The sequence below is a fragment of the Nothoprocta perdicaria genome, unplaced genomic scaffold, assembly GCF_003342845.1.
Source record: "Nothoprocta perdicaria isolate Ctin4 unplaced genomic scaffold, notPer1 scaffold_129, whole genome shotgun sequence".
Lineage (NCBI taxonomy): Eukaryota > Metazoa > Chordata > Aves > Tinamiformes > Tinamidae > Nothoprocta > Nothoprocta perdicaria.
Window position 1 is genome coordinate 804,987 of NW_020454416.1, and position 22,496 is coordinate 827,482.

The following is a 22,496-nucleotide window of genomic DNA, read 5'->3' on the forward strand; positions in this document are numbered from 1 at the left end:
TATGCTATCTGCAGCCTCAGAAAGAAGTACCAGATGGCAGCAGAGGAATGAGCCTCAAGGAGAAATATTAATGACAGGGTGTGCTTACAGGAGGCAGGTTTGCTGCTCCTTTAAAAGGCAGAGCCAGGAATAGGGTCCTCCCTTGTATCACCTGAGGATACACCTCACCTAGCTGGCAGCCTCTGCTCAGGCTCATTGCGGGCAATCCTAGGGCTGCTGGTGGCATGGGGAACAGCAGGGAGCATCCCTAGCTGCCCTGTGGAGAGTCTTTGTTTCATAGATGTAAATTCTTAACTACAGCTGCTTTGAAGAGATGGGATGATTTCTCTGGAGGTAACTCTAGAACCTCTTGCAGGATCCAGTCACGTCAGTTGGTCCAGTGGGAGACAACGTTATGTGGCTGTATCCCGATGGGGGTCAGGGGACTTCTGAAGCCAAGGTACGGCACACGGCTGTTTCAGAGGAAAGCTCTGAGAGGGACTTTTCTGTTGGGTGGCTCCAGGGTGAGAGCAGATCCCTTTCCCTGTCTGCTTAACAGTCTAATTAGCTGCCACAGCACATGCAGCTACCTCAGTGAAACACCCTCCTGCTGATTGTTTTGATCACCTCACTCACTTGGTGTTGCTTCACGTTAAAGTCCTGGTGTATTTTTCTATCCTATACTAGTATAGGGGGAAATTAAACTTCTTTTATGAAGATCTGTATTTTCTAAAAGGATGGATTTGAATGGTTTTCCTGCTGTATATGTGTTGCTATAGAGCAAGGGCAAACTTCCAGCCATGGAGGTAACAGCAGCTGTGGAACAGTGCTGCTTGTACCAAGAGTATGGCACAATCTCGCAGTGGGTTTTCAACACCTATTTCCTGGGTTAACCTTACTTCTGGCATCTGCAAAGCAAGTGAGCAAGTACAGCCACTACTGCCCAGGGACCTGCAGGCACATTACACAAAATCCCTCTTGTGAGAAATCAGAGGAACAAATTTGCTTAAAAAGGCATTTTTCCACTGACTAATTAACCCCTTCATTTTTGCTCTCAGAGAGTGCATGGAGTGTTAGGGTGATAGCACTTTGCTCTGTTCCTTTACGTCTACCTCTATACTTGATTCTGGCTCAGGATGGGGAGGAAATATATAAATGCATATACATATTATATATATATATGAAGACCATATATATTTAAAGAATCTATCTACATATAAAGAATTATATATGTACATGTAAAAGAACAAACAAAGCCTGCTAAATTTTCCAGGATCCCCCAGAGTGTGATGAGCTCCATCTGTGCTCTTTAGACATGAGTTGTGGAGTTTGCAGAGGACAGACTAGCAAAGTGGTCAAGGCAGCATGCTCCCGATTTAGAGGGGCCTGTCTGAACCCCTTTTCTGCATCCGTATAGAAAGCCTAAGCAGAGGGAGCTGGATATGAGTAGTGCTAATGTAATTTCTGGAATGATTGTAAAAAAAGTGGCATCAAACAAGGATTTTTCTGACGGATCTTTCCATCAGAAAAGGATCTTTCTTTTGACTCTATTATCTCTAGTTTATTGCCATTTGTTAGTAATTAGGTACTGTTCTTTCTGTTTTGAGCTAAGATGCTGAGGAACAAGTGTTCTCCAAGTATTACAGTTTAAGAATATTCAATATTTCTGTAAGTTTAAAAATATATGTTCTGAACTGCAGTCTGTAATTCAAGGATCGTTACAGATTCAGAACAATGAACCAAATCTTTAAAGCTGTTTTTGTGTGTGTTTTTTTAGGCAAAACCCATGCCTGTGACAGAATTGTCTGTTTGTTATTTATAGCTATATGCTGTTAAGTAAGATTCTCTGACTTTAGCAAGATATGTCCATATACGTAAATGTTATTGAACACTTTCTGCCTCCCTTGTATTTCCTTAGAACTAGGATTTAGGTACAAATGCAAGTGTCTTAGATCTTATTCTGATCTAGTTTTTCTATGCTTATCTGACATCCTTAATTCACATAACCAGTCATCTAGTATGCAACTGAACACTAAAGTTGCTGCTGGCTCTTCCTTTGGTTACCTAAACACTACTTCTGTCTTGCTCTTCTTTAACCTCTATGCTAACTGCCCCTCATCTGGACAGCATATGTTCCTTAGGCCCAGCTGTATTAATACGCTCAGATTAAATAGTGCATGGTACTAATACACTCTTGTTAAATATTACATGAGATGCCATGTAGAGCTGTATTCCATCAAGTCTGTGAATGACGATGCATTTACACCCTTTCCAGAAGGTAAACCTGGCACGTTATTAACACAGAGCCAACACAGAATGCTTCCTTTGGACAGGTTTGAGCAGAGTAGATGCTCTTTTCCTGTGCTACCTGTGTGCCACATGTGTTTCTCAGTAGTACTAATAAGGTCAGTGTTGTCCTAGTGTCACTTCAGGTTTGGTACTGGCCTTTGTACAACCATTTTGCAGTACAAGTGGTGTCAGTAGGCGATGTTGTGACCTGTCTGTGTGCTTTCAGTGGTACTAAACTCTTTTGGTTATATCAGAACCTCTAAAACAACATTTTTCTAATTGATTTATGCTCTAAAAAATCATGTCTTGCCCTGTTGTGCAATTCTAAAAATTAAAGGTTAGATGAGAAAAAGTAATTCTTTCCCCACTTTTTATGGGAAAAGAACAGAGAATAAAGAAGGGTGAAAACAGCCTTGGGGCTCTAGTGTGAGAACACAACAGCAATTTAGGAGACCAAATGAAGAACAAGGCCTTAAAGTGGTGGAGGGGCAGGTAGGAAAGTACTTCACTTTAGTATTAGCGTGAAAACAAATGTATTGGCCATTTTGTAATTGTGTAGAAAACTTCCACTGCGAAAGTTACTTATGAATTTGTTATCTTATTCCCAGCTATTTCTATCTTCTAAAAATGCTGTGTAGTTTTAGTATTCATTCCTGTCTCTTGTATTTTTTTTTTTTTCCTGCAGGTAGAATTGTCGCCATGCTACTTGCTGACTGTAAGAGTCATAAGAGCAAGAAATATCCACCGGGCAGATGTCTGTGAGTATCAGTAGGGCTCAAAAGGGAGTCCTTTTGACCGTCACTGTTCGGCTAGCTGGTCCTGCTCTAAGGAGAAGAGTTTTCTAGATTTCTGCTGTGGATAAAGTCTCTTCATGGGCATACTAAGGCGCAGTTGTTGGTCCCATTCCTTGTTGTCGTTTTATTCTGCACACTGGCACAGCGATGATGGAACGAGGTCAAATTTATCTGCATTCTCAAAGGGAAAATAAGGGGCAGCTACAGTCTACAGAGAGCAAAAACTATGGGAAGGTTTCCTGTGGTTTTCTCTGATATATACTTACGTGACAGAAGACACAAAGTAGTTGCAATAAAATAAATAAATAAAGTCAATGAAGTAACCTTATCAAAGTTTCTATGCTGCCTTTTCCATAGATAACTAATCCAAAATGCTGAAGAGTTCATTCCTTGAGTACCATTCTGATTCCCTGACTACCAACTCTCCCAGATAAAATCCCATTACGAATTGCTACTTTCTGTGGTTCAGTTCTGCCACTTCATATTTGAATTATACAAGAAGATTATAGCTTTACTTATGCAGAAATTGAGAAATGCTCTTCTTTTTTCTTTTGATGTTTTATCTGGCTAAAATCAAAGCAATTTCTTTTTGTTCCTCTCTTAACCCTTGCAGAAACAGGGAGGTATAGTTGGCTCAAATCACTACCTCAAGGAAAAACTTGGATAGCTCCCAGCTGATATGTGCTCTTCATACCTAACTTTACTCCCCTTCCTCATCATTTTTACGTGTGTCTCTTGGTCTTCTTGGCTAATGTATTAGGATACAATTCTCACAGATATCTTCAGTTAAATTGATATATTATTGCAGTTTTGACCGTGTATTTTGTTACCAATTACAACAAATCCAGCATATGACCCAAAATCTCCCATCTAATTTAGATGGGAAATTAGATCTCCCATCTAATTTCCTTTCAAACTCATGGGCAAAGTCACTATGACCTCACTAACTATTACTTACTATGTAATAAGTGACACACAATGCAATTAATTCTTTTTTCAAGTTTGCATGTGTGTCTATTTTTCTTCTATTTCTGCAGATCTAAACTCCTCAAGAATAATCTCTATGTGTTTATTTGCTTTATTTGCCCTGTGCATTCCCACTTCCACACTTTGCTGGTTCCATTGCAGCTGGCCCTTTTGCAAGAGCTGAAACTGGCTCCCAAATCTGAAAAAATAGACCATAAAAAAACTGTCAGCTCAAGTGATGGAACAAAATGCCACAGATTTTTTTTTTTAATTCTGGGCTATATTGATTGATGGCATATAAGGAGAAAACCCTTTGTTTCAATGCACTTACTGTATCTCTAGTTGTATTGATTCAGAGAAGAGTCATGCCCCTCTCCTCTCTTTTAATTTTATTTTTTTTATTTCCCCCTCTTCCATTACCTGGATTGTAACACTTATGCTGGATAAATATGGCACCAGGTATCGTTGTCCTCCTAGAAAACAAAGCATCATGTTGTTCAGGTCATTCAGTCTCCTAGAACAAATCCTCATTTTAGATGTGTTTGTGTTTTTCCAACATACAGTAAGCCAAACTGATTGCTACGTGAGCCTGTGGCTGCCAACTGCTTCAACTGACAAATTTCAGACTAAAGTCATCAAGAATTGCAAAGATCCAGTTTGGAACGAAACCTTCTACTTCAGAATCCAGAGTCAGGTCAAGGTACAGAGCGGAGACTTCTCTGTTTACTGTGATGTAGGGAGCAACAGCAGGTTTCATCGTTTTGCAAACGGGCCATAGGTAATGCTCTTGAGAGGCAGAGATTCAGATATATATGAGATTGACATGTGGCCTCTTGATGATACTCCATGCCAGCAGAGACAAGTATGTTATTCAGCCACATACAGAATACAAACTTTGAGATGTTTCTATCTGTCCCTGAGGAAGAACAAGGAGAGTTTATAGACATGTAATTAATTTCCCTTCATCTCCTTTCCTTTCTGCCTTCTTTATTCCTGCTCCTTGCAAAAGCTGAATAAAAAAGAAATTGTACTCTGAATCTTTTGCTTTGAATGAAATGTGTCATATTTCTAAAATCTTTCTCTTGCTTTCCCAGAATGTGCTGGAGCTGCGGCTCTATGATAAGGATGTTGTTACTGAAGATGATCACCTCTTCACGGTGTATTTTGATATAGCCAAACTCTCCCTGGGAGAACAAATCTTCATGCATTTCAAGTGTGATTCACAGGTGAGGTCTGATATAAGAAATGCAGATGGTTAGCAAGAATATTTTCATCCGCCTTTCTGTTTAAATATTATTTGCAGTATTTATTTTCCCCTCCTTTGTGTATGGATTGCACAACCACATAAAAGAAAGTCACTGTTTCACTCTGGCATGGAAAAGCCTTTTCCCTCTTGGATCTGCAGTCACAGTGAGGAGTTTTGTGTTGATATGTTTGTTCCTGAGGCTAGTGAATTGTAAATGTCTCTGTGAAATTGTTCTTTTTACTGAGCTTTCCCCATGGAGGATCTTAGCAGTTTGTCCATACCAAAAAAAAAAGTCACATGATGCTTTTGGTCATAACTGGTTGCTTAACCTAGTAATTAGCATGGGATGACTCTGCCATTAGAACCACGCATTGAACCAGACTAGAATAAAAATAGTTGTTAATTACAGGCTGTGACACGGATGTTCAAATAACATGCCTAAATCCTGCCACTCAGCTTGGTGACATGAAATATTCCTAGTCAGAATATGCAGAGAAGCTTTGAAAGTCACACTTTGGAGCCTATTGTGTACTGTCATTTCTGGAAGGATTAAAGACGACACAATATGTAGCAGCAGAGGAAGTTCCTTCAAGCAGGGTTGTGCTGCCAGCAATGCTAAGGTGCAGAGTTGTAGATTTTCATTGCTCATCTCCACGGGGAACATTCATGTGCCCTTAACACCTATCAAGGAGGCCAAAACAACAATCACCATCGCAGCAGGATTGAAGTAAAGCCCTGCCTAAGTTATGTGGCCTGAGCAGCTTGTGAAAGGAGGGATGTCCTGTGCTGTTAGGAAAACCCCTTGTGTGTGTGTGCATCTTGGGACTTCAGTGTGTAGCACCCAGTCAGCCCCACATGGAGCAGTGGAGCAGTGCTGCACTACCCAATGAAGGCTAAATATGTGTCTTGGGGATCTCTGCTACCTGCAGATCAAGTTTTTGAGGTAAAAACTGTAAGCGACTTTGCAGAAGTTTCTTGTGTGTTTAGAGGCCTTGTACAGCACCTTGGTAGGGCTGCCCTGGAGCCTGTATTTCAAGTATGTTCAGTTTCAGCCCAAAGGGAAGGAGCTTCCTGTGGAAGCTGCTGGTCTCCCACGATATGCCTGTGGCAGCAGTGATGCTCACCAACAAAATGGTGGGAATGTCATCTTGGCTGTGGCTTCTAGCTGCTTCTGTTCATGTCACTGACCACTTTGTCCCTTTGCTGGCTTGGTATGAGTGGAGCTGTTCAGCTGTTACCTGCAATTTGCCTTTATGAAGCCTAATTCTGAACTCATTTGAGCCACAGGACGAGTTCCCCTCAGCCTTGTCCATCATCCTTGGTCTTATCAGGCTCATTTCTTTATGTGGGGACACCACTAAATAATGGCCTGAATAATGGCCTGAATAACCATGTTTAGGTAACCAAATACCAGGGTTGAGCAGCCAGAGCCTGGAAGATTTTAAAAAAACAAACAAACAAAAAAACCCCTTCACCTTTCTATACTTCCAGTGACTGCCTTTCCTTTTTCATCGCCCTTCTGTTTTCTTGTGTGTCCATCATCAGCCCTTTACCTTATCTGCGCTCATCCAAATTCCTCTCTTCAGCTCATTATCTTTAAATGCCTTGTTTGAATGCCTTGTTCCTTTCACTGCAAAATACCAGAGGAGCAGTGCGTAGACTTGCACTAGTCCTTTGATGAAAGAGCAACATTCTACCTGTTATAATCTAACTGATTATTATCCAGATGATTATGGGTGGCATATCGAAGCCCTCCATTACTGCATTTGCACAGCTACAGTAGTTAGAATTCATATTTTTGAGATCTTCATTATCCATTTTACCATACATTAGGTACTTTCAGATATCCTTAATGCAATATATACTTTTTCTCTAAATATGAATATTCTGCCCACAGAAGCATGCAAGATGTATTTGTGTGTGTGTGTGTGTGAAGTCTAACATAACCAACATCCAGAACTGTTGCATCAAAAAATAACCATGAGGCTACACAAGAACCAAAAGGCAGGTGTCTATCTTAGATGTTCTCCCAGTTATGAATAATGCCTGCACAGCTACTTTATGAGAATGCAAACTTGCATCATGAGAACTCCCAGTAGACTAGTGACAAAGCCTTTTTTTTTCTTTCACTCCTGTCCAGAGAAAAGAGGAACTGGAGGTCGGATTTGCACTGGATAATATGTGAGTATGTCAAAAGTAATACAATATGCAGCAAAAATATCCCCAGCATTCATAGGCATGAGATAATCCGATATAATTGCCTAGAATACCTTTGATGGCAAACATGGTTTTCCATGGAATCTGTGGTATGTGCTGTTTACCTAATATGTGCATGCGAGGATGAGCTTCCAGGGAGACGGGGAGAATTCTCTAAAATCCTTGTTTTGTTTATTTGTCTCCTGCATGTCTCCCTTTTACAGGGACTGGTGTTCATTTTAGCCTTCTGGTCTGTCTTTGAGATTAGATGGGGGATTTGCATCCCTTCATGACATACTGTTATGCTGAAATAATGCACTAAACTTTAGTCTAGAGTCCTTTCTGTCCAGTCATTGGACAAACACCGGTTCTAGAAAAGCTGAATTCGCTGAAGTTATCTACAGGCCCAATTTGGGGCTTCATAAAATATCACTACATGATTTGGCCCTATAATACTTTTATTTTGTTGAGTTTCTGGACTGGAATAGCTGGTATGATGATAATTCTGCTTCGACAGTGAACTGTGAGGAGATTGTACCACAGCTCCCCCAGATTTTTCCTTCAGATCCAATGCTTAACTGAAAATATGAAGGAGCAAAATCAAGGGAAGGATGTGACTCATGAATTATACTGTAATTATACTGAGTTATTAAAAATGTAATTTTCTTTTGGTTTCATAGTTCAGGCCCTCCTGAAACCATCATTACTAATGGAGTACTAGTGGTGAGTGTTACGTTTTGTCATCTTTCTGGTCCTGTTGCCACACTTCTTTCATTTGACTCACGCTCATCAGGCCGATGTACTCTTGAGTAAGCAAGGCTAGCACTGAATCAATGTGAATTCCCCCCTCATCAAATGCCTCCTGATAGATACATCCTCATATATGTCACCTAGAGAGAAGTTGTGACTGGGAGAGCTGTAGGATTTCCCGTGTTAGTGTTTCTCCAATGTTGCAAGACAACACAAGGAAATGATTTAGGTTATGAAGCGTGACCCACCAGATCCCTTACAGTGGAAGACACAGATGGGGTGCAGTTCTGAGCTGTCCCATGGATACTGTTGCTCCAGAACTTCCTATATTTCCAAAGAGATGGGGCTTACCCTGTCCCAGATGCATGACACTTTCTGCACTTATATCTGCTCATTTCCCACAAGGACTTTTTAAACCATGATGCTTCCTCCTTTATTACCTTTGTTTCCTCATTACTTTTGTTTAAATTTCTGCTTTGCACCTCTGATGGGACCCCGAGAATGCTGTTATTTAATCTGCACTTGCCTGCCGCACTGTGCGAGCCCTGTTCCTCCAGGCCACAGCCGTTTGCCATCTGATCTCTGAGACTCCTTTCATAGAGGCCAGAACCTGAAAGCAGCACTGCCAGGGAGGGATAAGTCTTTTTTTCTCAGGAAATTAAGTGCATGGCCTACGTAGTACTGATATCAGCAATAGGAAGATAGAGTAGGAAGCACAGTCTCAAGCTCAAAATTTCTCCATCAGGAAGTCTTATTTGTCCCTGTCTCCTACAGTCTCGCAAAGTGTGCTGCTTGGAAGTTCAAGTGGTTGAAAAGAAGAAGAAAAGACAGAAGAAATCCGCATCAAGTGAGAATATTTCTTTCAGTTGTTTTTAAATCACGAGATAACAATATTATGATGGCAATTAGCTGGTCTTGTTGGAAAAAAAAAAATTAAAATAAAAACAAGAACAACTCCCCGCCCCAAACCACTAAACATCCAAAACCTGAGAACAGCTTCCTACTAGATTTTGTAACTACTCCTGTTTCTAGACAGATAACAAAATTCTTTTGTGTCTGCTTTTTCTCATTTCCTTAGAAAAAGAATTCCTCTTCAAAGTGAAAGGATCTTATGAGGGCACCCAAGACATCAGACTGGGACCTGACCCTGTCTTTAGCTCTGCAGCTCCTGCGACTTTCCACTATGCCAAATACAAGCAGCCGACACTGGATGTTACACTACGAGGGAAAAAGACTCGTTCCTCCACTGTATGTTTAAACTGGACTTAACAAAACCTACTAGACACATGCAAAATAACGTGCACCATAAGTAGTAACGTTAAGCTCTCTCTGTGGAAAGAGTGTAATATTTTTTAACGATATAAATTTGGATGTTTTTCAGCACTCCCATTTGTATGACAGAAAAGTATCCCCAAATGTGGAACTTCATTCCTTTCCAAGTGGAAAAGAAATGATTTTAGCAAAGGTGAGTATCTGCTCTTTTGTGAAAGAGGTTAAGAAATCCTGAGTGTTGAAGTCTGAATCTTCAATAAATTGTATAGTCCATTGAAGTCTCACATGTAGCTCTTCCCTATCTTTGGTAATGTTTCTCCCTGCCTCGGAGAAGATCAGTCTCATGCTAGTAGAGTCTGGTGACTCTGTCATGGCATCGGGAGGCCCAAGCTCATAGTGTTGATGTAGTTTTATGGGAATAGTGAGTCTGAAGAGCAGAGACTTCATTTTCTGCCTTAGGAGACTGGGAATTTTCCTGGCTCATTTGATCACTTTGAAATGCTCCGACAATTACCAGTACTCTCTGATGCTGAAAGCATGCAAACAAACAACAAAAAAAAAAAGCGCATCATTAGGTGATAAAACCAGAGTTCTATCTTGCTCTATTTGAATGGGTAATGGAGGAATATGGTGAATCTTGTCACTCTGTCCTTATCCTACTTCATCTGGACTCACTGCTGTTCCCTTCCTCTCGTGCCAGTGGGGCACTTGAGTTAATGGCTGAACTGAGTAAGGGCAGTCTCTGCTGGCATTGACCTGCTTTGTAAAGAGCTTTTAGATCCTTGGTTAACTTACAGTATCAAAGGATTGCTATTGTTTTGGGATATTTACCACAGAAAGTGAAAAACAAGTGCTGCCGTGTTCAGCAGTAATGTCTTTTTATCCTTGCTGTCTGCGTTGTGATAGACTGAGAGGTGATGTTTAAAGGGAGGGATAAGGTATTAATAATTTTTCTCTGTAAACAGTAGCTGTGTGAAATTGTTACATTTACTGGAAAGTATTGGGAAATACTGAAGAACTTTCCTGACAGTAGCCCGTTCTCTCACATAGGCTTCTGAACTACTCAGAGCCCCAGATTTTCTGGGCTTGCTAGGACAGCACGTGATTAAATTTGTTTCTTGGGCCACACAGGTGGAAGGCTTAAGCTGATTATCACGCTTACACCTCTCCCATTCTTGCTTTCCAGGATAAAGGATTTGACTTACAAGCAAAGGCAGAAGACTGGTAAGACATTTGTCCATTCTTGGAGGCTAATATCTTCCTTGACCAAGCTTTCTCCCTTTGCTTGTTGATGGGAGGATGGACTTACAGCAGGACAGTAGGTTATGCAGAAAAAGTGATCTGGATTTCACTTGTGCTGCAAACTGAAGATATACATGTAAAGTAACAATACATGTTGATATTCCATTATTGATACAGGAATTATGCATAAAATAGAATAAATAATATTATTAGCCACTTACCTTTGCATGGCTGTTCTGCCTTTATCCTCAGTACAGTTTTTAGTCTTTTCTGTAACGCTATGTAGTAGTCAGCTGATCAACTAGTATTATTGATTGTGAAGGAGGCATAATGTGTAGCAGGCCTGCTTCCACATAAAAGTAAGAAACTTCATACAGCTGTCAGCAATGTCTAAAATATGACAGAATCCAGCCACTAGATCTCTCAGAAATTATCTTCACTTCACAAGGACTTTTGATAAGACCTTAAAAATTTGACAGTTCCTTCCTGTTCTTTCCTGCAGCACAACGTATTTGTTTGGGAGTATAGGAAAGATTTAGCTAATTAAATTAGTTGATTTACTTACGCTGTAAATTCTGAGATTGTCTATCAATAATAAAATGGGATATTTCTTTTCTCTTGATCTCTGCTCCAGCCCAGACCACCTTGATATTCGCTTAGGGTTTGACCTCTGTGTGGAGGAGAAAGATTTTCTACGAAAAAGGCAGAAGCGTGTGGCTGCTGCTCTGAAAAAGGTCCTCCATCAAGAACAGGATCTGCTGGATCATGAGGTCTGAATGCAAACATTTAAAAAATGTGATGAGTGTATAACGGTGCGAACATAATAGCAGCAGGACACCTTGTGTGGTATCCAATATTCACTATATCCACAGCTTGGGTAACCAACACCAAGGATGAACTCGCTTGGTCTTCTCTTCTTTACATCAGCTGCTGTTGTTGTCTATATTTTTCCCCTCTGCTTTCTCCAACGCATCTCTTTTTAGTCCTTATAAGACCTATTCTGGCTAAGTCCTGAAATCCTCATGCCTCTCCTGTTTGCTCTTCACTGTCACGGAATGAAGGATCTCAAATAATCCAGTTTGTTTCAGTATTCTCTGATTCTTTCCTTCCCTTGTCCTGTCATATTCCATTCCAGCCATAGGACTTTTCCTCTACAATTTTTCCTTTGCCCTGCACCTTTTATATGTTTCTGCAATTTTGATTTCAAACTGTTGGTACAGTTCTTATGATCTATCTCCTCCTTTCTCGTTTGTCCTACTGTCTCATACTCTTTTCTTGCTGTTCATCAGCAAAGTTTTCACATGTCTCTACAGTTTGCCTCACAGAAGGTCTTTACATTTTTCCCCCTTTTATTAACACTTTACTCCACAAAATTCCTCTTGGGCTATGGTTCAGTTCATTTTTCATTTTTTCTCTCTCCTTATCTCACTCTTCTTGCACAGTCGTTACCCTGTCGTTATCAAACTTGTTGATAACCTTTCCTCTTTTTCTGTGAGATCTTTTTTTAATCTTCTGCTTCCTGCCTTTGAGTAATAGAAGGTCTCTATGAAGAACCCAGCATCCCAGTCCGGGTCCACAGTGGTTTTACGCCAGCCTCTTTCTGTGTGTTATGCAGACCCCTGTGGTGGCAATCATGACTACAGGAGGAGGGATGAGATCTTTGACTGCGCTCTATGGCAGCCTGTTGGGCCTCAAGAAACTCCATCTCCTAGACTGTGCTGCCTACTTGACTGGCTTGTCTGGCACAACGTGGTGAGTAGGACGGAGCAGCTCTTCTCGTGAGTCTTCGTCATGACACTGATGCGCTGAAGGAGGTTAAAACTTGGCCAACTTCTAGCACCTTCTTGACAGTCCTACTTTTTGAAGCTTTCAGTGGGGGAAATGCAATTTGCAACAGCATGAAAACAAGCAACTTATTTTTAAAAATAACCTGAACAAGTTTCCTTAAGTTATTTTTGACAAGGATTACTGATTGTGACTTTGAAAGGGAATATGATGTTTATTGGGAACACTGAGTTTTAAACCAAGAACTTAGAAATACTAAATATAGCCATTGTCTGATTCAGACCTCTCTTATTTTTTTTTTTTATTATTATTTTTCTCTTCAATATATGTTTCTTCCTCCTAGGACCATGTCGAACTTGTACAGAGATGCTGACTGGTCACAAAAGGATCTTCATAAGCAAATCAGCGAAGCTCGGAAGCATATGACAAAATGCAAAATAAATTCCCTTTCAATGGAACATCTGAAGTACTACAAAAAGCAGCTGTGCCAAAGGAAAAGAGAGGGCCGCAAGACATCTTTTATAGACCTCTGGGGGCTTGTCTTGGAATCGTTGTTACATGATGGGGTACAGTATGCTACAAAGCAGAGGTTATTGTGGCTTGCAACTTTCTGAAAATTAATTTCTGGAGATAATACTTTGTTATGAGACTGCATGCACACAGTCATTTTCAAAACATTTGGTGATAGGTGTGGTGTTTGTGGTTTTTTTTTTTTTTTTTTTTTTTTTTTTTTTTTTTTTTTTTTTTTTTTTAATATCCATCCCAATGGAAAACATAGTTCTTGTAAGGTTTGGGTTATTTTTTTTTTTTTCTGAGAACTGCAAATTAACATTATGCATTTGGAGGGTAAGAGGGAAGGCATGGTAGTTTTACATTAAGAATTATTGTCATAGTCTTCAAGTATTTTGTTTAGAATTAGTAAAATTATGATCAGGATCTTAATGCTGTGAGAGAGATTAAAGTGATCTGCAAACTTCTGGGATATATCTGAAAACTTTTGCATAAATTTGCAGTGTAACATATTAAATACTTTATAGCTTAAGTATTGCATTCTATCTGTGACCATTTCCTTCCATTTTTATCTTAATGGATCACCAGATAGCCTGGGATAAATAGTTGTCAGGAGGTTGCAGTAACAAGACTCACAGGAATTTTGGAAAATATTAAGCACTTTAAATTGATCCCTAGCACACTTTATACAACAAAAGACAGGATTTTTGCTGTCATTCAAGCACAGAAATGCAGAGAAATTAGTCCTGTGTTAACTTTTGTCACAATGTAACTGCATTTCTGGAATTACAGAAAGACAACCATAAACTCTCAGATCAGCAACAGGCTGTTGATCGTGGTCAGAACCCATTCCCTATCTACACTGCAGTCAATGTCAAGAACAACTACAGCACCCTGGATTTCAAAGGTAATTAGGAGGCTTCTGAGAGTTGTTTGTCATTATATTTAAAATGGCTGATCTGGGGACAGTGTCTTTACTGGGAAAAGAAAAAAAAAAAAATGCCACTTCAGCTAAAGACCAGGACCTCAGCTGATGTACAAAAAAATAATTTTTTTGTAAATGTTAAAAAAAAAGTAGTATTTATTGTTGATGTAATGTCCTTGAGTTCAGGTGGAAGTTTGACCCTTTACAGAGGGAATTCAAAAATACTTCAGAGGCTCTTCTTGTTCACTAGTTTTCATTTCTACTGCACTGATAATTCATTGCCATTAGTCTGAAATGTTAGACTGAGTTGTAGAAATCCTCCTCCTTTTATTCCTGTGACAACATCACTCACTTTTCTGCAGCTTAAGGGGTCATAATGAAATTTTGCTCTCTTCCTTATGTTCTTTTTCACAGAATGGGTGGAGTTCACCCCTTATGAGGTGGGATTGCTAAAATATGGAGCTTTTGTTCGCTCTGAGGATTTTGGCAGTGAATTCTTCATGGGTCGCTTGATGAAGAAGCTCCCTGAATCCCGGATCTGCTTCTTGGAAGGTAAATTATTGTCTTGAAAACATTTGAGTAATTGTTTTTAATTGTGAGTTATATAAATTAAGAGTGAATAAAGTAATAAAGCACTGGTGCATTCCTGGCAGGGCAGTTTCATTGGAGAGAATAAATATTTCTTTGAGTTACTATGTTATCCATGCTATGTTATCATAAATTCAACTTACTGTTTTTTTAAAAAAAAAAGGCAATTCAAAAAAGAATATTCAAAGTCGCAAATATGTATGTATGTTTGTTTGTTTCTTAAAGCTAATTTTGAATAAGAATATAGTGCTAATTCCACCTCAACACAAGCCACGCCCCTGGCAATCTATGGTTCAGGTTTTGTGACTCTTTGAGTGATGTCCAGAGCAGTTTTAAGACTTTGTGCTTTTCCTTGCTGGCCTCATGATCTTGTGTGTGCTTCCCTCAGATAATTTGCACAAGCCTCTAAGGCACCAGAGTGTTTTTGCACTTGCCTGCTCCGACTTGCTCAGCACTATCTGCTTTAGCCACCCTGGCTCCAGGCTCCAAGTAGCCTAAGCTAGGCTAGAGGAAAACCTATAGAGTGCATAATCAAATATATTTGCTTTTGACTTAAAAAGTGTGGATTTCAAGATGCACATCCACAACTTAATCCTGGAGCATAACCTTTTCCAATCATCAGTGAGATGTGAATATCTGAGCTAGAAAATTCTTTCTTTTCACAGGCATGTGGAGTAGTTTATTTTCATTGAATGTGTTATATATCTGGAACTTGTCCCATTCATCGGAGGATTTCTGGCACAGGTGGACACAGGACAAAATTGATGACATAGGTGAATTAACATACTTTTTTCTTAAGTTTGTCTAACAATAAAAATACTTTAATGATGTTAGATAAATCATCACCTCTATCTGCTAAGGGACATTTGTACATTATATCTGGCATTTTATCTTAAGTGCTTCCTCAAATACCACAGTGCCTTACTAGAAGGACTTGCATATTTACTTTCATGTTTTAAAGTGTAATTGGACAGTCTATAGAACTCCAGTCATGTGAACAATGTATTCACTAGGGGCTACACACAGATTATGGCAGAAGAGTAAAATGATTAGGATTAATAAAGTTGAAATCTTTTGGACTTTATTAATCAATTATGTAGAAGTTAATGTACCAGATAACTGCTACTTATGCAGAGAGGTTTTATCCTTTACCAAAGCCTGCATTCAGTCTGCTCCAGGACCGTGTGGATGTCTTGTCCAGATTTTTGTTATCAACTGACTGAAATTGGGTCACACTTTTTGCCCAGATGTGGGCTCCCTAAAAATTAATTCATTTTCGCTTTCATATTTTTCGAAGTCCATATGAAGTCTTTACGTCCCAGGCCTTTTAAAAATATAAACCCCTCATTTTTACTACTTAATTTTTTATTCATGGGGATTGTCTTCTTCTAAGAAGGCAACAACCTTAACAGTCTTTCATTGTGCAGAGGAAGAGCCTTTTATACCCCTGAGGCCCCATGAGCTGAGGACTCGTCTGTTCACCCCTCCTGGTCCCCTCAGCAGTGCTATTCGCGACGCCCTTACGGAACGTCTCTCAGTTGCCCAGGAGCACAACTTCCTCAAGGGCTTCCAGATGCATAAGGACTACCTGGAGAACAAGAACTTTTGCAAGTGGAAAGGTAAGAGAGGAGTGAGAAACAAACATCCCCTTCCTTTCCCCAAAACTCTTTTCAGTCTCAAAACTCTTCTCCGAGCTTCAGGACTGTGTCTAGACACTTAGATCTAGTAACCTGAGGTGCAGCAAAGTAGAGCTCTTTGCTCATGTGATGTCAGTTGTATAATCCTCCTTGAGCAGGGTTGTAGGGTCATATATGAGGGTCCTGCCTTTCTCTGCACAGAAGGGATGTTCAGTAGACAGGCACAAGGGCCTCCTTTTGTGAACGTTGCCACTGCTCGTCCTACCCTGAGCATGGTGCATGCTAGGGAGGCACAGCTAGTGGGTGGGAGCCCTGTTGTCTTGGACAGGTGACTGGTTGTGCATGGTTTCGCTTTCAGCAAGAAATATCTTTCCTTTTAGATACTATATTAGACACATTTCCCAACCAGCTGACCGAATCAGAAGAATATCTGTCTCTAGTAGACACAGGATTTTTCATCAATACAAGCATCATGCCACTTCTGAGACCAGAGAGAAAGGTGGATGTCATCTTGCACTTAAATTATAGCGCAGGATCACAGATACAGGTGAGAGGAATTGTAGTAGTCTAATTGCTTGCCCTAAAAGCCACATGCTTGGAAGCTTTGAACGCTTACGTTTTTGCTTAGCTATTGCTCCTACTGGAAGCCTTAACCAGTTGCCTTCTGATCTAAAGGCTGCAGGGCAATACTTCAACTATCCGTTGTACATATATTCATTTGTTTTTCTTGTATGGTGAGAGAGTTTTGTGGTAAGAACTCAGGCAAAGCAAACACTTTCTCTCCATCAATGCAATGATTTCCAGCAGGGGCTTCAGAACACTCTCAAGCTGGCCTGAAAAAATTTCTCATTTGTCACTGGTTTCCAAGAAGTCCTGGGGCCAACTTTTTCTTTAAGTCTTAGTATTGCTGTTTGTTGATGCAGGCTTTGGACCAGACCTGTAAGTACTGCTCAGATCAAGGAATCCCCTTTCCCAAGGTGGAGCTGAGTGAAGAAGACAGGAACAAACAAAAGGAATGTTACCTCTTTGAAGGGGCTGAGACTCCAGGAGCTCCAATATTGCTATTTTTCCCACTAATTAATGATACCTTCCAAAACTACAAAGCACCAGGTAAGCAATGAATCATGTAAGAAAGGCTGTCAGCATGGCCAAGAAGGAACAGAAAAGGAATACATTTAAGAAAGAATTGAGTAAATTCAATTTCCTGGGCTCCTACATATCACTCTTGGCTTTTTCCTACAGATCAAAACTTTTTCTTGACTAAGGTTACCTTTTTTACATTTTTCCAGTAAAAGAGATTCCTCTTATCCCTCTGTTTGCATTTCTACTTTCACACTCAGTTACTTTATAGCTAAAATGCTTGTTTTGTTGTCAAGAATTTAAAAACTGCAAAACTTTTACTCAACTGCATGCTGTGATAAGCATCTCTTTATTTAGCAGTCTCTTTTGTTTTACAGCTGGCCTTTAGTATCAATTTAAAGGAGACTGGACCATTCCCCTGTGCCTTTGAGTCATGGCAGCTTCTTTTCGTTATAAAATAATCTCTTCACTACCAGGCTTTACCTTTCCTCCCTCAAAAAAGATGTTATTTCCTCTTCGTGGGTCAATGTTTCCCCTGTTGTAGTGCATTCTGGCACTGCCAATTTCACTTCCATTTTCTTTCTCCAGATGTTTTACCTTGCAATAAGTATTCTTTTCATTTGAGCCATGCACATAGAATCATAGAATCATAGAATCATAGAATGCCGAAGGTTGGAAGGGACCTCAGAGGTCATCGAGTCCAACCCCCCCTGCTCACGCAGGGTCACCTAGAGCACGTGGCACAGGACTGCATCCAAGCGGGTTTTAAAGATCTCCAAAGAAGGAGACTGCACAACCTCTCTGGGCAGCCTGTTCCAGTGCTTTGTCACCCTCACAGTGAAGAAATGCTTCCTTAAGTTCCTGTGGAACTTCCGATGCTTCAGTTTGAAGCCATTTCCTCTAGTCCTATCCCTGCCCACCACTGAAAAGAGGCCGCCCCCCTCCTCCTCACTGCCTCCCTTGAGGTATTTATACACGCTGATCAGGTCCCCCCTCAGCCTCCTCTTCTCCAGGCTGAACAGACCCAGCTCTCTCAGCCTTTGTTCATATGGTAGATGTTCCAGGCCCCTGATCATCCTGGTAGCCCTGCGCTGGACTCTCTCCAGCAGCTCCACATCCCTCTTGTACTGGGGAGCCCAGAACTGGACGCAGTACTCCAGATGTGGCCTTACCAGGGCTGAGTAGAGGGGGATGATCACTTCCCTCGACCTGCTGGAGACGCTTTTCTTAATGCACCCCAGGATCCCGTTGGCCTTCTTGGCCACCAGGGCACACTGCTGCCTCATGGTCAGCTTGTCGTCCACCATGACACCCAGGTCCCTCTCTGCGGGGCTGCTCTCCAGCAGGTCCACCCCTAATCTGTACTGGTGTCCAGGGTTATTCCTCCCCAAGTGCAGGACCTTGCACTTGCCCTTGTTGAACCTCATGAGGTTTCTGGCCGCCCAGTCCTCCAGTCTGTCCAGGTCCCTCTGGATGGCAGCACAGCCCTCAGGGCTATCAGCTACTCCACCCAGTTTGGTATCGTCGGCAAACTTGCTGAGGGAGCACTCCAGCCCTTCATCCAGGTCTTTAATGAATAAGTTGAACAGGACCGGACCGAGAACTGACCCCTGGGGGACACCACTAAGTACAGGCCTCCAGCTGGACTCCGCACCATTGACAACCACTCTCTGCACCCTGCCATCGAGCCAATTCCTAATCCACCTCCCCGTCCACTCATCTATCCCACACCTTCGGAGCTTGCCCAGGAGGATGCTGTGAGGGACAGTGTCAAAAGCCTTACTCAAATCCAGATAGATGACATCCACCGCTTTGCCCTCATCTATCCAGCTAGATATTCCTTCGTAGAAGGTGATCAGGTTAGTCAAGCAGGATTTCCCCTTGGTGAATCCATGCTGGCTACTCCTGAGCACCTTCTTCTCCTCCATGTGTCTGGAGAGAGCAGCCAGGATGAGCTGCTCCATCACTTTCCCGGGGATGGAGGTGAGGCTCACCGGCCTGTAGTTACTCGGGTCCTCCTTCTTGCCTTTTTTGAAGACTGGAGTGATGTTGGCTTTCTTCCAGTCTTCCGGCACCTCCCCCGTTCTCCAGGACCTTTGAAAGATGATGGCGAGCGGCTCGGCTAGGACATCTGCCAGTTCCCGCAGCACTCTGGGGTGCATCTCATCAGGGCCCATGGATTTGTGGGTGTCGAGGCTCCCTAGATGCTCTCTGACCCACTCTTCCTCTACCCAGGGCAAGCCTTCCTCTCTCTCACTCTCTTCGTGTGTCCCTAGGGCCTGGGACATGAGAAGTCCTCCCAGTCCACCTGGAGCAGATACTCAGCATGTATTTGCTCTGCGGAGTTAGAGTGTAACTGCAGCTCATCAAAGCTGATGTGACCAGCTTTGACCTTCAGCAAGCACCAGCCTCACAACTAGATGGCACTTGGCCTGGGCTCTGCCGTGTGAATACTTACTGAGTTCATGAGTTAGATTTTCTGCTGTGGCCATAAAGTTTCCATCCCCAGATTAGGTAGCTTGCAGGTTAAGCTATAAGCATGTCTGAAAACTGCAGCGTAGACATGTAACAGAAATAATCACCACTCTTGTCCCCTAGCTACATGAAGTGGTTGAGATCCACCTAACCTATGGACTAAGCTTTAGATTTGGAAAATAAATATTTATTTTAAAAAGTACTTAACTCTGAAGTGGATTATGAATGCTCTCTGGAGAAGGACATCTCCTTTCCCTGCTCTTCTAGAGAACATAATCCAAGTAATTACCCATAGTCAGAGTAATTGCTATGCCATAGCTATGATTTGTAACACATTTCTCCTAGGTCAGAAGCGCTCTGAGTCAGAGATGGAGGATGGCAAAGTTGATCTCTACGGCTGCTGTTCCCCGTATTCAACATATGCGATCAGATATACTGAGAAGGTGTATGACCGTTTGGTTCAGCTGGGAGAATACAACATCCTGAATAATGCAGACCTCATCATACGGGCCTTACGCACCGCAGTGGAACGGAAAAGGCAGAAAAAATAAATCACCATCCTAATTCTCAGATAAGGAGGGACTGCAGTGTTTGTTAAGCCACTGAGAGACTGATGCTCCCATAAGATGGGCCAACAGGCTTCAACAGATTAGTGCTCAGCATTACAAAGTGGCAATCTCTGAAGAACAAAGAAGAGATTGAAGAGAGCCTTTTTGGGTTTTTTTTCTCTCTCTCCAAAGAATTTCACTGCAACTATTCATTGCAACTCAGCCAAGATCATGCCTGTTCTTGTATGGAATGGATCTGGAACAGTCATGAGGATGAAGGTGCTAGTAACATTCAGAAAATGTTTAATTGTTTAAGTATTTGAAATTAAGTGTGTGTCCAGAGCAGATGACATTAAAAGCTACTTTATTAACATGACTGGTGTTGTGTGTGTGAGATGATATCATGATGGTCTGTGGGCAGGAGCTGACCTGTGTCGTGACATGTTGTAAGCGAGCATTGAGGGACACATGTTCAGAAGGACCCTCTTGCACACAGATTGCCTTGGAGAGGTGGCTTTGGTTAGAGGAGGAAGAGGTGCTGTTGATCAAGGGTTCCATTGACTGCCACACTCCTTTGTCTTCCTGTCCCACTCCTTATTTCCAGCGTGAGAGGTGTTAGCACAGCGAGTACAAAACCAAGCTGAACAGCATGACACTCTGCTGGTGCTGATGTGCTCAAACAGAGCAGCAAGGATGTACAGGGCCCATGGATTCCTTGCCCCTGCTGCCTCCTCTTGCTGTTGGTTTTGCGTGGTCTTGGTGAGAGAAGAAAGATTTTGTGTGTTGTAGCATATAAAGAGGACATCCTGTGCCAGGCATGGTGCTGAAGGAGGGTCTGCACCTACGGAACTGTAATTCCTTGCATGACAGTTATGTCTTTAACTGCTTTCTATTCATGAGCTAACTATTCATAATGTGTTTTCTCTTTTGTGACCCCTCTGGCTAATTTGTAGTGCACTTGGCAATGCCAAGGTGCGCTGGTTTCTCAGCATGCATAACAATGCTGCAGCTGCTATTTGTAGCCTACTAAAAACTGCCATGATTATATTTCAGCATTAAAATTCTTTGGATTGCAGAAGTGATCTTGACCATATATCAAGGCTGTTGTTCAGGATTTTATCTTTACTTTCAGAGCGAGTAGATAACAGTACCTGCATGTTAGGCTGAGTCATGTCCCTGTGAAGCTTTAAATAGCATCAATAGGGAGCAGAATGTGGTGTTTCTGTGGCACATGACAGTTAAGGACAAGTAACTCCCCATTTTAGAATATATGGTAGAGGAATGGACAGTGATGCAATATATTATTTAGTTCACATTAGATGGAAGAGAGTACCTTTTGAAATCATGTGTCTTTTTCCCAAATGTTTCAGTCAAAAAAGGGATAGCAATGCCTCAAGGGGCTTGGGAAACCTCTTTCAGGATGCAAAAGGTGACTGCACATGTTAGATAGTGAAAAACAAGGTCTGTGGCATCACACAGGAAAAAGTTTTGGTAAATTCTTGCATAGAAAGATCACTTCCCTTATCCCCCTAACACGTAAAGTGCTACTGCCCCTCAGAGATGGAAAAAAAAAATCCTTATTTTCTGAGTTATCTTGTTTGTGTCTGAGATTTGTTTCTAGGAGCACCAGGACCCTTATAACCAGGAGTTAAAACAGGTATAATTTAATCCTCTAGTCTGTGACTATAGATTTATATGCCTCTAAAAAACATATATCTTTTCTAGGCTGAAACTCTTTTCAATAAGTAGAGATTCTACCTGTACTCACTACCACGAGAAGCAGTTTCTCATTGTAAATTTGGTTTGTGCTCGGGCTTGTGGATGTTAAGAATTTTTGCTAAAATCCACATGCACCTAATGCGTGTATGGACTAAGCAACATAGTTTGGAAAAATGTTTACTAAACCATCACCTGAACTTCAGCTTTCCACACAGCAGGGCGTGGAGGGTCACCTAGGGTATCTCCCATGTAATTTTGTGCTCGGCCTTTCTTCTGGGATGAAGGTGTTGTTCCCAAGATTTATAGTCTCTTATAAACGACTATATTTACTTATAAAATGACTCCTTTTAGGTCGAGGTATTGTAAAGGGTTAAATTTACAGTGGCCATTCATCAAAATAGTTTTTCTGGGCATGGTTTTCCACTACTTGCTGAATGAGTCTATCACCTTTCACTTATTTAATCACTGCATTTTATAATACTATTCCGAGCAATC

The 22,496-nt window shown here is 41.3% G+C and overlaps 1 protein-coding gene across 1 annotated transcript; it reads left to right on the forward strand.

Annotated features, from left to right (window-relative positions):
• Positions 1–229: 229 nt before the first annotated feature.
• Positions 230–20,519, forward strand: LOC112942493 (cytosolic phospholipase A2 epsilon-like). The gene is made up of 21 exons (XM_026033442.1): positions 230–282; positions 356–439; positions 2,954–3,026; positions 4,592–4,728; positions 5,123–5,254; positions 7,415–7,455; positions 8,151–8,193; positions 8,995–9,067; positions 9,299–9,468; positions 9,602–9,685; positions 10,679–10,716; positions 11,369–11,504; positions 12,350–12,486; positions 12,863–13,085; positions 13,822–13,936; positions 14,369–14,506; positions 15,208–15,315; positions 15,970–16,161; positions 16,560–16,726; positions 17,103–17,289; positions 20,080–20,519. The coding sequence occupies exons 2-21, from the start codon at positions 395–397 to the stop codon at positions 20,283–20,285; spliced, it is 2,445 nt and encodes an 814-aa protein (XP_025889227.1). The 5' UTR covers positions 230–282; positions 356–394; the 3' UTR covers positions 20,286–20,519.
• Positions 20,520–22,496: the final 1,977 nt, after the last annotated feature.

Excerpts from the sequence above, each read along its gene's own strand:
- LOC112942493 (XM_026033442.1), top strand. The coding sequence starts at position 395 with ATGTGGCTGTATCCCGATGGGGGTCAGGGGACTTCTGAAGCCAAG. Across the intron at positions 3,027-4,591 it reads TATCCACCGGGCAGATGTCT|TAAGCCAAACTGATTGCTAC; the intron begins GTGAGTATCAGT and ends TCCAACATACAG. Across the intron at positions 9,068-9,298 it reads ACAGAAGAAATCCGCATCAA|AAAAAGAATTCCTCTTCAAA; the intron begins GTGAGAATATTT and ends TCATTTCCTTAG.